Here is a 16,787-nt window from a genome sequence, read left to right as displayed (position 1 = left end):
CTGAAGTTCATAAACAGATAGTGAAACAAGCTGAGACTCTGCTGCCAAGGAGACACACATACACACATTCACTGTCCCAGAATCAGGTAGGAAAATTATTCTCATATCATTTTTTTAAAAATTGTAGCTAAAAAAAATTGGATTAGCATTTTTGGTACAGTAAGCAATTTCTTTAGGTAGTCTTTTAGAGCAACAAAGGAAGTCTGTGTAGGTGTGATTAGTTATCAGGTCATCATTATAAGCTTTTGTGCCCAACATCAGTGTGTGGTAAGGTCAGAGGTTGCTGAATAGCTTGGAAGTTCTAAATCCGAAAAGTTACTCTCAATATGTTTCCCAAAGCACCTCTCGCGAACAGCGTCATTCACAAGGGATCCAGTGTTGTCATGTTCACGTTGCTGCATGAGTTGTGCAGAACAAAAGCTGAGGCAAACACACTGCATCACTGTACATCTCACAAACACACAAGCAGTCCATTTTAGCCCGACTGTTTTCCCATCTGAAGCCTGAACCATGCTTAACAATTCTGCAAAAACAACAAAAAGGTGTAATTACTGAGTTAATTCCTGAGGTTTAAGAAAATGCATTTATTTTTGCAAAGCATATAATTCAAGGCATTGGCATGGTAATATGAATGACTGAAATCAAGTTAAATAGATCTAAGCAAACTTTGTAGACAATTTGAAAAGGAATTGTAAGAATTCTGATATCACAATATCAGATGCAGATTTGACATGGCATGTGAGTGCATTTGTGTTGTTGGGTTTTCCTGTACAATTATTTTGATTGCAAAGTTATATTCAGAGTTTTAATTATGTGGAATGAGTGATCACTTACTGACATTTAGAATAGTGCCGAACAGATTATAATACCTGAATAACATAATATGTTTTCCAGTGCATTCATGCACTATAGTGTACAGACATTGCTAATAAGAATAGTTATTAATACTAATCATACCCTGAAGAAACCTTGATGGATGGCAAACGTAAAACAATCAGTCACATGATAAGGTTCACTGTCAAGTTCAGAAATCGTGTAGTAGGGGATTGGGGTTTTGTTTGTTTGTTTGTTTGTTTGTTTGTTTTTGGGCGGGGGGTTGTTTGTTGTTGGTGTTGTTTTTTTTGCCTTCACTGTTGGGCCTGAGGTTGATAATTGTTATAGCTAAGAAATCCATTATTGGTGCTTTGTAGCATCTTATTCAAAACTACATCAAACAAAGACAGCAAGATCGCACAGTTTTCTAAACATAATATTTAGTTGTTTATCAATATCGAATCCTGGATCTGCACAAACTTTAAAGGGGAAAAATGCTTTAATTCCTCTATTGCTAACTACAATTACAGTAGAGGCTATAAAGTTCCTAGGTATTGCCTGTCAATAAATATACACACACACACACCTGTATGCAGATCCCTTGCACTCACCATAAAAGGCAAGCATCACCCTGAGTGGTTGGAAAAAGACAGCAAGGCCGAGAGGCAAAGTACAGGGGCTGTAAACTAGGGAGCGAGCATTACGGCCACTCCGACGCCATCTGTTCAATCCTGTAGCACTTCTCTGCTGTCTGTCTCTTTCTAGGTAAGTATCTCTTTGCAGGTGAGTTCACTTCTGTGGTGCTCTCCAAAAGATGCATTTCTAATCATTTCTAGTTAGCTTAATGATCACTCAAATCAGCTATAGATATGTGCATGAGTACATAAGTATCTGATGTAAATGTATGCCAGATTACTGGAATACATATCCTGCATGTCTATTCAGGTATTTGTTCAGGAAAACTGCAGTAAATTTTAAAAGTTATTTCCATTTTGTTTAAGGCTGGAAAAGGTCGCATCAGCGCTTACGCGGTATTGCAATCATAAAATAATGATAACGAGCTTACATCCATAGAAAATGCCTCAGAACTGTGTTTTGTAAGAATTATGTGGCTGTGCCGTCTGAGCATTTTGCTGAAAGTGTTATATTAATCTACATTTTGTTGTGGTGACGAATAAAACAATCCTGTTGTCAGCACCGACAGTTTTTGAACGCCATTTGTTAAGGGTGTGACCATGCTGCAGTTGTTACAAAGTCGGCATATAATCACAAATGAAGAAAAAATAGATTGACTGTATCTTAAAGACCTAATATCTAACTCTTGTACATAAGGACTTGGACATCAACAGAATCTAATGATGTTTATTTAGGAAAAACCCAAGTTTAGAGCTTATTTAGAGTCCAGTTGAGAAAGATTGGACTACAAGATGGAGGCGGCAGAATTACAAGTAGGCGGCAATCAAACCAGATCACATCAAGCTCCAAACAAAGTATCCTGATAGAACTACACAAATACCATTTAACACCATGACAAATTACGTGATATGTTTGATGGAATGACATTGTGTTGTTTGAAGTATTTCTTAAGTAGGGAGGCCGTCATGCTGAAGTCAGTAAGTCCATCTGTCATTTCATCAGCAGCTCGGTCCCGCCCACATTAGAGAGGGATTTCCAATGCAACCATAAGATCAGCCCACTACTAAGTCACTGCAGCCAGGGTAGTATACAAATGGTGTGTAGGGCAATTAAACCATAAACATTATCATAATTCTAAAGCTTGACAGGACCTCTTTGTTCTTGCGTTCCTAGAGTACAGATGGAATTTATGCTACCCAAATATCAATTCTTTAAAACACAGTCAGTGATGGTTTAGTTTAGCTTGACTGAAAGGCTTTGACACTTTCATAGTGAATAAGCACTTACTTAAGTCTAAATTAGCAACATCCTTATGCTTGATTATATCATTTTAGATTAGATTTTGTCTTTTGGACTATATAATCTCATCAAATAGAAAATAATATAACTAGACGTTATTACATGATGCCATCCTCGGACTTTTAAACCTGGAGTTTAGACATGCCCAATACAATATTGGACAGCTGTCTCTTGTAAGCTTCTGACTAACACTGTGACAGAAGGAACAGTTAATGTAGGTCTATTATACAGTGGAAATTTAGACTGATTCAAACTCAAACATTATCAACTCAACTGTCTCAAAGGTTCCATCAACAAAAACAGAGAACATTAGGGAAAAGATTAGGCGTTGCTTGTGGTTTTGAGGCCTGAGGGTGGGTGAGAGCGGATGTGAGACTGAACAAGAGATACAGTGTGAGCTCAATTAAATTAACTATTACTAAATATATGAGCCACAGCATATTGAAACAGCTGGGTAGTGTGTGCACACACAAGGGATGCACTAAACAAACACTGTGGTAACACTTTACAGCTTTCAGTTCATCATCAACTTTAGTTCCTGTGAAAGAGGTTTACAAACTGTATCATCCTCCCTGTGGTTTTTTTTTTTAAAGGGCACTACATTTCAGAAACACTATTTACATATATACTATTTTTATATTTATCATTACACAATTATCATGACACACACACACATATGACCATTGCTCATGCTTTACATCGATCATGATTACAGTTAAACAGCTGCAGAAAAGCAATGATTGAAATGCAGAAGTTAGAAGGTTATTTCCATGGTCAGCCCAGTCACACATATTTTTGTGCCTGTGACTCAAAAAGGAGTAAGTGTTGTAATTTGGAAATAACTTTTATAAAATTACAACTGTCAAATACATGATAATTAATACTACGATTAAAGTCTTACTTTTGCTTTGAGTCACTGCACTTTTGCCCTCTTGCTGTAGCTGATCATTCACCTTCGAGACCATAAATACTGAAACGTCACAGAATATGAAACCAAAGATTCACCCTTGCTTCAGCAAATACTCTACGCTGAATACTCTACACTTGTGCCTTGGAACTGCTGCTGTAATCATAAAGACTCTCCTGTACTCATCTTAAGTCTCCTGTTTACAATATGCTCATACTGAACATCCTTTCAACACACTCAGTATTGTTTTCCTTTACGCTTCGACACAAGTGTACTGTAATGACTTGTAGTCCCACTATCCAATGTCACCCAGAAGAAGGTAGAGTTTTCTTGCCAGTGTCGCCTCTGGCTTGTTCAATAGGGATCTACGTCTACATCTGGATTGCTGTAAAGCTGCTTTGTGACGATGTCTATTGTTTAAAATGGTATATAAATAAAATCACGTCAGAAAGGCAGTGTTTTAATTAATGCCAACATCATATGCACACATGGTAAAAAAAACAGTTATAGACAAATAAAAAGTTCTATATAAAAAGCACAACTGATTTAATCTCTGTAAAATGAAAGTTTATAATTATTTAACTCACCGAAATGGTGCTGAATTGGTAACATTTTCAGTTTTTCCATGCTACAGCATTCTCACTCACTTTCAGGCGTGAAATGTAAGTCTGTTGCAGAGCACCACGCACACATACATTCACACACTCATTCACACCTAGGGGGGATTTACCTTAGACCATCGATCTAGTGTCATGTTTTTGTGAGGTGGGAGGAAACCTACATGCATTGGCACAGAGAACACCCATGGAATCTCTGCAAAGACAGTGGTTTGTTTATTATAACAACCCGTGAAAGCAAGATTGTCACTGTGAGGAGTGAGAAAGACCTCGTGTACAAGCAGTTGAAAACTGCTACAGTAAAATGTCAGCCTTATATACTCGGTTGATTATCTTATTTTGTGGAACTTCCATTTCTTAAAAAAAAAAAGATTTCTCATCAGTGTAATGATTTTCTCATCTCCTATCTCAGGTTCCTGATTCTGCAGCTGGCATCATGCCACAAGTCCAAACAAAGACCGACGTTAAAAAAGTCCTCAATAAAACCACACCAGGGCTGCAGATATGGAGAGTAGAGGTGAGGTTTGAACACAGAAGTCTGCTTAGTCGTTTGAGTTTAAAATTCGAGCTAGAGAAATGTTCATGTTCGTGTTTAACACATCACTTATCAGATCTCTGTTTTATCATGGACAGAAAATGGAGCTGGTGCCTTGCCCATCTAAAACATATGGACAGTTTTATGAGGGCGACAGCTATTTAATATTACATGTACGTATTTACTGCAAGATATCAGCTAAGTAATGAATGTGATTAATCACTACTAAAAACCTTTAAAAAAAAAAACTCACTCAGTACACAATTTCAAACAGAGTGCTGACTGTGACATGTCTTCAATCAGACACAAAAGACCAGCAGCACCTTCACCTATGACATTCACTACTGGCTGGGCAAGGCGACTTCCGTGGATGAGCAAGGGGCTGCAGCCATTTACACTACCATGATGGATGACCACCTGGGGGGCGTCGCAGTGCAACATCGGGAGACCCAGGGCTATGAGAGCCCCAAATTCCAAGGCTATTTCAAACAAGGCATCATGTAAGGCCTTTCACAGATTAGCACTCAGAGAGTGAGTGGGTGCGTAGTTCTGAATCAAGACATTTGGATAATCCAGTGAAGAGTCCTGACTAGAATGCAAGGAAATTTTTTAATTTGACAAAATGTACTGTAGCATTTGAAGGGATACTAGGAAGTAGACAGTTGCAGTAATCCAATCTGGAGATGACTAAACTTTGTGCTCGAATTTAAGGTAGAATCTCCATAGATCAGAAAGTAATATTCTTCAGTTATTAAAAAGATGAAATCTGCAGGATCTAGCAGCTGATGAATTGTGATTGGAGGAATTGGGATGACTGGTGCTGGTGACTGGAAGGTCCAGAAATACCTCCGTTCAATTCTGTCAATGTTGAGTTTTCATTTATTGCTCTCCAGTCAGAAAGAGAAAGTCAGTTTGATGTGCTTTGTAAGACCTGAATTGAGGGGGGGGGGAGTGGAATGAGAAAAAGATAAGTTGTAGCTCATCCAGCTCTTACTGAAAACAGTCAGAGACAAGATGACCACTACTGTTTCAAGAAGTAGACCACAATCAATACTTTTTTTGTGGGATGATCTAAGATGAATAGTGAATTCTACATTTACATCACTGTGACAAAGATAAAATAACCACATTAAGACACACTACATCCTCTTTCCCACAGTTATAAGAAGGGTGGAGTAGCTTCGGGGATGAAGCAAGTAGAAACCAACACTTACAACGTCCGCAGACTGCTGCATGTCAAGGGCAAGAAGAATGTGGTGGCGGGGGAGGTGAGATAAGTTTCACACTCCATCATGACACAGGAAGTGAAAGGTCTGTGTGGAATTTAACCAGAGGAGTGATAATTTCAAATATGTAAATGTCAGAAGAGCTGCTACAAGTCTGAACCCTTCATTCCTAGTGTCTAAAAAAAAAAAATCTGAAGTTTGACTAGCTTTAAGACACATAAGCAATCCATGAGCTTATGATCATATAAGGAAAGATCATGCTGCAGTCAAATATACACACATATGATACAGCATGCAGTATTAGTGAAATTTTCTATACAGTAAGAGTCTCTGGTCAAATCAGAATGTCTTGAGGATTCACATATGCCTTTTTTAACACTGTTTTCACTTATTTACATACATAAAAAAGAATAGGCCACAAAGAAGAGTGATTTTAAAAGTAAGGGAAACAATGGGGTGAAGAATGAATGCTAAAAACATACACATAATTATATTTAATACTCTGTTTAATCCAACAGTCATCTAACAGATATTAAAAATAAATGGAGGACATTCTGTGCAAAGCTGTTTTGCTCTGTGCTCAGGTGGATATGAGCTGGAACAGCTTTAATAAAGGCGATGTGTTCCTATTGGACCTGGGGAACCTCATTATCCAGTGGAATGGCCCGCATAGCAATCGGCTGGAAAGGCTAAAGGTAAACAGTTACTATTAGCTCAGCAAGCAGGTGTGTTAGCTATATATAGTAGATTTAAACAGTATAAACAGAAAGAATATGAAGAGTGCAAATCAAGTAAAGCCTTCTCAATTTCTGGTGAGACAGTGATAGAGAATTAACTGTTTATTTACATGTAGGGAATGAATTTGGCGAAAGATATCCGTGACCGAGAGAGAGGCGGTCGAGCACAGGTAACAGTGGTGGAGGGAGATAATGAGAGCTCTTCTGAGGAGGCCATGAAACTGATGAAACAGACCTTGGGTGAAAAAAGGAACATTAAAGAAGCCATTGCTGATGAGGTGGTGGATGAAAAACTGAAGTCCAGCATCAAACTATTTCAGTAAGTTTGTTAAAATTGCATTTTACATACAAATCTATTTACAAATATCCTTTTAAATGTTCACTAACTATACCACTACATAGTTATTATTCTTGATTCCAAAGCAACCATTCGTTAATGCCTGTACTACATGAGCACTAAATTGTGCATTTGTGTTGGGCAGCATTTCAGATGCTGAAGGCAATCTGGTGGTACAGGAAGTAGCTGTGAAGCCGCTAACACAAGACCTGCTGAATCCTGACGTAAGTTACTAACTAACACAACAAACCAAAAAACATTATTAAAAGTGTGTCAAAATGGTAAAAGAGTTTAAAGAGCTTAAAAGGAGCTATATGGACTGAAAAGGTTTGGTTTCACACTGCAAGGTCAAAAGTTCAAGTTTATTTATCATTTGCACAGTAAGTCAAGACATATGTACACTGAAATGCTTAAATCGCCAACGTAATACAAGATGAAAGATATACAAAACATACACACATGCACACACACACACACACACACACATACACAATAACATGAAATAAGTACAATAAGAATAAAATATACTAAATGCAATATACTGTATGTAAAAGTACCCGGCCTCAGCTTGTTTGGACTTGATAACAATGCTGTCATTTTGAATACACTGCATATGTTTTACTTCAATTGGGGCATGGTGGCTAAGTGGTTAGCACGTTTGCTTCACACCTACAGGGTTGGGAGTTCAATTCATGCCTCCGCCCTGTGTGCGCAGAGTTACATGTTCTCCCCCGTGCTTCGGGGTTTTCTCTGGTTTCATCCTCCAGTCCAAAAACATGCATTGTAGGCTGATTGGCATTTCCAAATTGTCTGTAGTGTGTGTGTGTGTGTGTGTGTGTGTGTGTGTGATTGTGCCCTACGATGGGTTGGCACCCCGTCCAGGGTGTCCCGTGCCCCAAGTGCCCTGGGATAGGCTCCAGGTTCCCTGCGACCCTGTGTAGTACAAGCAGTACAGAAAATGGATGGATGGTGTCACCTGAAGTAGGCTACTTCACCCAATTACTAAATACAAATGACTGGATTATTAGATATAAAATGTTAGGACAACTTATACGTAAACATAAATCCAGGGATTAGTCTGTATTTCAAACATTAATTAATTAATTAAAAGCCAGACTCATCAAGTGTATCACAATAATAGATATGAGGAATGAACCATTATAAACACGATGTTGTACAGGATCACGGATATGTGAGCACCAACAAAATGGCTAAAATAAACCAAAAAAAACAAAACAGGAAGGACATTTGTTGTAAGTCAGACATGGTGGTTTCCATCACTAAAATATAATTGTGAGTTCTAAAATGTAAAAAAAAAAGAAACACAGCACACACACTCTTCTTATTAAGTGATTGTGAGGAGCTAATTTGATTGGATATCACAGTAACATGATTCCTCTTCATGACCACTCCTCTGTCATTCTTATGTATTCTAATTCACAATGACCCCCCCCCCCCCCCCCCCCCCCCAGGTTATTGCCTGTACTTGCATGAAGATCATAAAAATAGGGCCCAGTATCAGATTGCAACACAGGAATTAGATATTGAAAATAGCTGTGGTTCTAGTATTTCTATTAGCAAAGTCATTGAAAAAATAAACCTTGCCTTGCGCTGTCTTTTTGTGCTGTATTTTCATGGGCCTCACATTGCTCTGTGCCAACACTCCTCATGTAATAGGAAGTGAGCAAGGTATGAAGCAATTTCATGTGCTCAAGACAACGTCCTAGCCTTTGTTAAAAATAGGCCCCTGTGTGTTTAGAACATTTCACAGTATAATTCTAGATGCACAAACTTGTTGAAGAGAAACCACTTTACCATAGTGTAGCTGTGTTTTGGTTTTATTTTGTTTTTGGTCTAGTTTTTAAGGATTGGATTACAAATTGCAACGACTTACAACAACTTACTGCCTGATTAGCCAACAGTACAATGCTTCACGAACTCAGGGAGCGAGAACAACCTAGTGCAAAGGCCATGCTGATATAAATGACTGTAACACTGCATAAAAGTCAAACCCTATGAAGATGCACATGCATTTTCTAGGTCTCCAAGGGTCATAAAGTAATGAGCAGAAAGATAAGAGCCATACCTTAATCAATGACAGGATCATTGTAAAGTTACAAAAGACAGATCGTCCCCCAAGATAATTTTCAATGGGAGGGAATTGAAACAAACGTACTTCTCCTTCAAGGCAGTGTTGTGATAGTTATAGTCAAAGTTGAACTCCGTGGTCTTCAGTGAAAAAAAGTGGCAAATTAAGAAGTGAGACAGGGAAGTAAATCTAGACAAAAGGAATAAGCACATTCACATTAAATACATAGTGATGTACTTGTATCTCCATGCAAGTGTTAGCACCATAAATATGTTGCAAAGTCTTAAAGGAGATCCACAAGGCTGACTGAATAATAGATAAGCAACTTCCACCCACGACAATATTCACATAGTATAGATATGGTCATTCATTACCGAGCTTATATCATATTACATTAAAGACATATCTAATCTCTTTGACAGGACTGCTATTTGCTGGATCAGGGTGGAATACGTATCTTTATCTGGAAGGGTCGGAAGTCATCCAAAAGAGAGAGGTCTGAATCACTACAGAAAGCTGAGGTAAGAGACACATCTCAGCATCATGCCCTTAAAAGGGACTGAAGTTTCAGTACTTAAATTGACTCACATAGTGAGTTTGCTAGTTCTGCAATTTCAAATTTTATTTTTAAAATAATTTCCCACAGACCTCATAAATACAATCCCACAATATGCAAAAACATATATAGTATTTTCTTACATCCTTACACATTCAGGCATACAAAAAGGCCAAAGGTTATCCCCTATCCACTTACGTGGAGACAGTAAATGATGGCTCGGAGTCTGCAGTGTTCAAGCAGCTCTTCCAGAAATGGACAGTGAAGGGACAAACTACTGGACTGGGCACAGCACATACTGTAGGCAAAATAGGTAAGCAAAGCACAGCTTAATTATTTAACAGAAAATGATACCTAGTGTACAAATATATCCAAAATGTTCTAGATGCATTTAAATTTTTCTCTGTAGCCAAGGTTGAACAGATAAAGTTTGATGCCACATCAATGCATGCCAGGCCTGATATAGCAGCTCAGCAGAAAATGGTGGATGATGGGTCTGGTGAAGCCGAGGTTAGTAACCACTGAAAAATATAACCAGCTAGATCTTCAATAAAAGATAACCTTTATCATTGTTATTTAGATTACAGTTGTCCTGACTTAATCTGTGTAATTTGCGTAATCAGTCACAAATTATTGGGTTATACTGTATTTGGATAGTCCACTTTAGACACTCTACAAACAAAAAACACCTATAGACCATCAGATTGGTATATTGCCAATTTGCTGTGGTTCTGTCATATTTTCTATTTTTGTGGTTAAAAATTAATGTACCTGCACTGACATTAGTGGAGCAAAACACAGTTGTGTATGTAACATACATATTTTCAACTCATTCTGGATTTTTAATACCAAAATGGCATTTCATTATTTTCAAGGTGCAAGTGTCCTGTATCTTTTCTTACCATCTGATTTTTGTGGACTACTTCACAAGTCTTCACAAGTCAATATAAATATTACTTCACTTGACTTCTAAATACAAAGGATTAAAATATTAGACATAAAATATTACAACTTATATGTGGCTACTAAACATAAATCCAGAATCTGACACACAATTATTTCTATATTATATATTTCTAAAAGGAAGACAATTGATAAAGTCCACATGAACTGAATTTAAAATTGTGACATGACTAAGGATGAGTCGGTACTCTATAGATGATCTAATAACCATCAGGCGCTAGAAACTAGGCCTTCCAAAATACTGCATTTTCCATACAGAGCTGTATTTGAATTTAATGCTCACTATAAAAATATAAAGTCGTAAGCAAATATTATGATAGAGTGAAATAGTGAACATCACTTCTTTGGAACCAAAGTCAAAATCAGTGATGATGAAGTTTGGGGGTTTCAGCACATGAAAGTTGTATAGTTATTAACTGTTCAGGTCAAAAAGTCAAAGTCATCTTTATTGTCATACCTTCTTATCGCAGACATGTTGAGTATGGAATGAAATATAGTTTCTCCAGGACACAATGCTACATTTAACTTGGTTAACATAAACCAGCAGCAGACAACAGTGCAAACAGTCAGACAATAGACTATACACAACACAATACAACAGACTATACAACCATCAAGCACAGGCTCTGTTCAACATTCTAAATGATTACAATGTTTATTTGGAAATTACAGGAATTAATAGTGAATCCAGACCATGAGTGCACAATAGTCACAATTACAATTAGACTTATATTTACAGTAGTTAACAGATGCCTCCATCCAGTACTCTGCAATGGTCTAAGAACACCATTAAGCTAAACTCCAGTTACAATGAGGAGAAGAGTCTTTATCTCTCTCTCTCTCTCTCTCTCTCTCTCTATATATATATATATATATATATATATATATATATATATATATATATATATATATATATTTGGGAGTTGATTCAACACTATTCAAATGTTCCTAACACAACACAAGGGATTTCACTGTGTGTGTGTGTGTGTATATATATATATATATATATATATATATAGAGAGAGAGAGAGAGAGAGAGAGAGAGAGCGAGAGAGAGAAAGAGAGAGAGAGAGATAATTGTTTTTTCTTGTATCTTGAGGAACAGCATCAGCTCTAGTAGTACTTGTACCTTATAAAATAGTACTTGTATCTTCTTTTAAAATAATTTTTCTAAAATTCAACGGCATCCATCCTGTTTATATTCATGTGCCATTATCAGAAGGAGAAGTGGATGTGTGTTAAGTGCTGTTAAGAAATCAGCCCAGATGCAGTTTGAGCAAGTAGATGTCCATTTCTTCTTTCAGGTATGGAGAATACAGGACAATGAACTAGTCTCTGTGGAGAGAAAGTGGCTCGGCCACTTCTATGGTGGTGACTGCTACCTCATCCTCTACAAATATGAAGTCAATAACAAAATGCACTACATTCTTTACGTTTGGCAAGTATGTGCACATGTTATCCCATACCTTTCACAGTGCATTGTTCATTATATTACTTTTCACAATCACTGGTTAGTCATATTTGTTCAAGCCGTTTACATACTGTATTGTTTCAGGGTCGTCATGCAAGCACGGCAGAACTGACAGCATCTGCATATCAAGCAGTCATTCTGGACCAGAAGTATAATGGGGAACCAGTGCAAGTTCGAGTGCCTATGGGGAAGGAGCCCATGCACCTTATGGCTATTTTCAAGGGCAAGATGGTGATTTATGAGGTGGGCATGAGAGCTGACTAGAGTTTTAGGGGCTTCCAAAACCAGAATGACTCATTTTGCCTCAGCACCTCCAAAGGTGTGGTTAAGAGGATGGCGAAATTAACAACCATATTTGTCTGTGGTATCTTCACAGAATCAAAAAAAAATGATATTAAGTAGTTTTACATTTTGTTTTTTACACGAACTGGGCATAAATCCCTCCTGCACATCAAAATTGATTACTTACTTACAAAGCGATAGGATGTTTGCTGAGTTTTTATTGGAGGTTTTTTTACTGAATATTTTGAATGATTCATTATACAATAATATTGATTAAACAATACAAATGATCGAATACAATACAGTTGAGGGTATATGTTTGCATCGCTCATGATCCCTGGGGAGAAATGGAAAATCACCTCTAATTTACAATTTATGAACAAAAAAATAGAATTCCTGATGCAAACATGAGTGAGAAAGTCCTAACGGTGAAGCAAAATCAATAGAATTCTTTTCCCCCATATGATATACACACCTCTGCACTGTAACTATAACTGTATTAGTTACTCAACTCAGTGGCCTCTCTACTTTCCTCTGCATTTGCACTAAAACACTTAAAAATGTATTCATTTTAACAGTTACATTTCAGCAATATTGCACAATCAAGAGTGCAGCTGAACTGAATATCAGTATTCAACTATAGGCACAAGGCTGCAGGCCAAGTGCTGCTATTCAATATGAACTGTTATATAATCATCATTAACAAATAATAGCAAAGGTATTGTTGGCAAAAAATAATTTACAGTGGCAATGGTATGAAGGCAAATCGTATCAAAATATTTTTGTTTGTTTTATTTGATGTGACTAAATATTAAAACTTTTGTAGCCTTCTGGTTAGTGTCATTAAATCCAGTTTCGGTTTTAAGATATTTTATATATTTATTTGTATGTTGTATATTTATGTATTTATGTATATATTTGATATATTCTCTCTCTCTCTCTCTATCTATCTCTCTCTCTCTCTCTCTCTGGCTGACACCAGTCTGGCTTAATAAAATGTAGTCTTAATCGACTTCTACTCTCTATTGATTCATAGGAAGGCAGTTCTAGAGACGACTCTTCTTATGGTCCATCAGGACCAAGACTATTCCAGGTTCATGGCACAAATGAGTTCAACACACGTGCAGTCGAGGTGTCTGCTCGCTCTTCCTCACTCAACTCCAACGATGTGTTTGTACTCAGCACCCCCAACTGTTGCTACCTGTGGTATGGAAAGGTCAGTGTCAATGCCAACTTTGTCTCAATTCCAACTTAATGAGATCAGCAACAACGGTGTATTACTTCTAACACTAAGGAACATTTAAGTTAGAACATTAGGTGTTTGAAATTTTTGTGATATAAGTGTAGTAAGTGTGTCTGTCAAGTTGAACCTTACTTTGAGATGTTATGTTTTAAGCCCTGGTCACTAGCAATCTTCTCTGGCAAAAAAAAAAAAAAAAAAGCCTTTCAGGTACGTCCATAGTGTCTGTATGGTCAAGAATTTACTGTTTGTGCCTCACAGCTTCAGCAATTGACCCTAAGTGTAAATTAGTGTATGGGAGTGTGCAGTGGATGCATTGACCTGCCATCCCACCCTGGGTGTATCCTGCCTTGCACCCAGTGTTCCTAGGATAGGCTCCTGATTCACCATGACCTAAAAAACAGTTCTTGAAGATGACTGAATAGTAAACTCTAAGTGTAATCACAGGATGCAATTTTCCTCTAGGGCTGTAGTGGGGATGAGAGAGAGATGGGGAAATCTCTGGCTGACATCATTTCCAAGAGAGAGAAGCACGTCATAGCAGAGGGTCAGGAACCTGCTGATTTCTGGTTGAACCTTGGCGGAAAGTCCCAGTATGCCAGTGGCAAAAGGTGAAATGACATAAAATAGACAAATATCAGCATTCCTAAAAATCTGTCCATTTAATTAAGCTCTGCTTTCTGTTCTCATGACTAGACTGCAGGATGAAACCAGTCAGGTTAGCCCCCGCCTCTTTGAGTGCTCCAATCAGACTGGTACATTCATTGCAACTGAGATTACAAACTTTGACCAGACTGACTTGGATGAGGATGACATCATGCTGCTAGATACCTGGGACCAGGTATGTGGTCTCACTCCTTTCTGGAGGAAATTAACCAGAATTTTCTGATTTATAATCCTGTGTAAATCAAGGCTTTTTCATACAAATGTTGTGCTTGTAGGTTTTACACCAGATGCAAAAAACATCTAACAACTAGCTAACTACATCATCATAGAATATAAGCTCATGCTGTATATTGATAGTGATAGATAAAAGATCATGAACGTAACAACAGCCATAATTATCCCAAGGTCATGAGTATGAGTAATTGGTCTGTTACCTCTGACACAGCTGAAAAAAAGTAGAAAATAAATTTGGTTGATTTTAGTAAAAACCTTTGCACTAAAAAAGCTTGGAGTGCTTTTTTTTATTATTATTATTTCAGTGTATACTTTTTCAGCTTTCAAACTAAGCAACCAAAATATAGCTGAAATTTAATAGGGTGATAAATGTGTGTCATCAGGCTGTAACTGAAAGCACTTCTCCATTCATCAGATATTCTTGTGGATTGGTAAAGGATCCAATGACATAGAGAAGAAAGAATCTGTGGTTACAGCACAAGAGTACCTGAAAAGCCATCCTGCTGGACGTGACCCAGACACACCAATACTCATGGTCAAGCAGGGGTTCGAGCCGCCTACCTTCACTGGCTGGTTCCTTGCCTGGGACCCTCACATGTGGAGTGTATGCACATTTGAATAAGTTTAACACTCACTAAGATTACTATTCATTTTTCCATACATGATGTATCCCACAGCAGTAATAATCTCAAACTGAAAGGTGCTCTGATTTTTTTAGAGTGGAAAATCTTATGAGGAACTGAAATCTGAGCTTGGAGATGCAACAGACATCATTAAGATTACAGTGGTGGGTTGTAATGTAGTTTTTCATTATTAAACTTGTGAATGAAGGTTTCGACTGGTATTCGGCTCTGGTGACCATCAGACTGTGTGTTGTAAATTTAGGACCTCACCAACTCGCACACCTTCTCAGAGAATTCTGGAAAAGTCCCCATGTCCCCCACTACAATGCCAAAGCATCCGAAATCCAAGCTGGTGAACTGCTCAGTGGAGGACCTGCCTGAAGGCGTCGACCCTGCCAGAAGAGAGGTATTTACATGAAGTACCCATAACTAAATAAAATCCTACTGCTTGTGTTCTTCATTCTCAGATCAGACAAACTTTATGTAAGTAATAAAACACAACAGTGCATGCTGTTATAGGGAAATGGGATGGTGTGATGTGTCCCAGTTCATTACCACCTGATGTTTTTCCTATAACAGCATGTTTTAAACAGTCATTCTGTCACCAGACACCAGTTCTTCTCTCTCACCTTTAGCTCTGACACTTCCATAAATGTTAAATAAATGTCTCCTTAAGAAAACTTCACCGTATCAGTGATTTGTTTAACTGTTTTCCACTGTTAAGTAACAACACATATTTTATTCTTTTAATATTAGCCTTAGCTTATGTGGAGCATCTGCCATACAAGTCCCTGTGAATTACGATGAAAACAATAGCGTATTAGAAGGAACGCAACCTGTGACTTGCCTTTAAAGCTGCTCAACCCATCAGATTTGAGAATTCAACAATGCTGTGGAATAAAATAATTTAACCGTTCTAACTTCTGACAATGAGATGGTCTCCAACTTGTCTCTGTCCTCAGGAATATCTCTCAGAAGATGACTTCGCTTTAGTCTTGGGTGTTTCACGGATGGATTTCTACTGCATGCCCTTGTGGAAACAGAAGAATCTAAAAAAAGAGAAGGGCCTGTTTTAAGAGGGACAACAGGAATCCTTCGCCATTGTGCCTGCCCCTATTGTGAAATTATAAATCTGTTTATTTACATACATTTTCTTTCAAGTATCATATATAGAAAATTTACTAACTTAAACACAATTCCTTTTTTTGAAAAATTTAAACTAATAAAGCTTCGTGACTAGTTTGACGTTTACATAGATTGTTTAATAAGATGTACGAGTAATGGCTAGTAACTGAATAGACTATTTAACAACTATTTGGTTGATAGGCAGCTTTTTCACAGTACTGTCTTTCTTACATTCATGAATTTGTGCTGAAAAATAGGATAAATCTGGAGTTTCACATCAGTCCCTTACAGATTTCAAGGCCAAGAACCTATGGAATATGATTGTATTGATTGTTGTGCCAAATAAATGTATAATGTACACTAAAGGATATCAGTGTTTCCTAACACCTGCCAATAAAAATACTAATACTAATTTACTAATATTTCAAGAT

General features: G+C 37.5%; 1 protein-coding gene across 1 annotated transcript; it reads left to right on the top strand.

Annotated features, from left to right (window-relative positions):
- The first annotated feature begins 11 nt into the window (after positions 1-11).
- On the top strand, positions 12-16,778 carry vil1 (villin 1). Its single transcript, XM_017469805.3, has 21 exons — positions 12-86; positions 1,410-1,578; positions 4,685-4,789; positions 4,906-4,980; positions 5,111-5,307; positions 5,967-6,075; positions 6,618-6,728; positions 6,887-7,089; positions 7,253-7,331; positions 9,619-9,717; positions 9,912-10,065; positions 10,162-10,262; positions 12,020-12,157; positions 12,271-12,429; positions 13,505-13,684; positions 14,174-14,319; positions 14,405-14,549; positions 15,024-15,212; positions 15,327-15,395; positions 15,494-15,637; positions 16,194-16,778. The coding sequence occupies exons 3-21, from the start codon at positions 4,709-4,711 to the stop codon at positions 16,305-16,307; spliced, it is 2,493 nt and encodes an 830-aa protein (XP_017325294.1). The 5' UTR covers positions 12-86; positions 1,410-1,578; positions 4,685-4,708; the 3' UTR covers positions 16,308-16,778.
- Positions 16,779-16,787: the final 9 nt, after the last annotated feature.

The sequence above is a fragment of the Ictalurus punctatus genome, chromosome 6 (assembly GCF_001660625.3).
Source record: "Ictalurus punctatus breed USDA103 chromosome 6, Coco_2.0, whole genome shotgun sequence".
Classification (NCBI taxonomy): domain Eukaryota; kingdom Metazoa; phylum Chordata; class Actinopteri; order Siluriformes; family Ictaluridae; genus Ictalurus; species Ictalurus punctatus.
Note: the sequence above shows the minus strand (reverse complement) of the source record. Positions and strands in the feature narration are given on the sequence as shown.

What these genes read in the sequence shown, in the direction of transcription:
- vil1 (XM_017469805.3), top strand. Translation starts at nt 4,709, where the DNA reads ATGCCACAAGTCCAAACAAAGACCGACGTTAAAAAAGTCCTCAATAAA. An exon ending in ACATACTGTAGGCAAAATAG is followed by an intron (nt 10,066 to 10,161) that starts GTAAGCAAAGCA and finishes TTTTCTCTGTAG; the next exon opens with CCAAGGTTGAACAGATAAAG. An exon ending in ACATTCTTTACGTTTGGCAA is followed by an intron (nt 12,158 to 12,270) that starts GTATGTGCACAT and finishes GTATTGTTTCAG; the next exon opens with GGTCGTCATGCAAGCACGGC.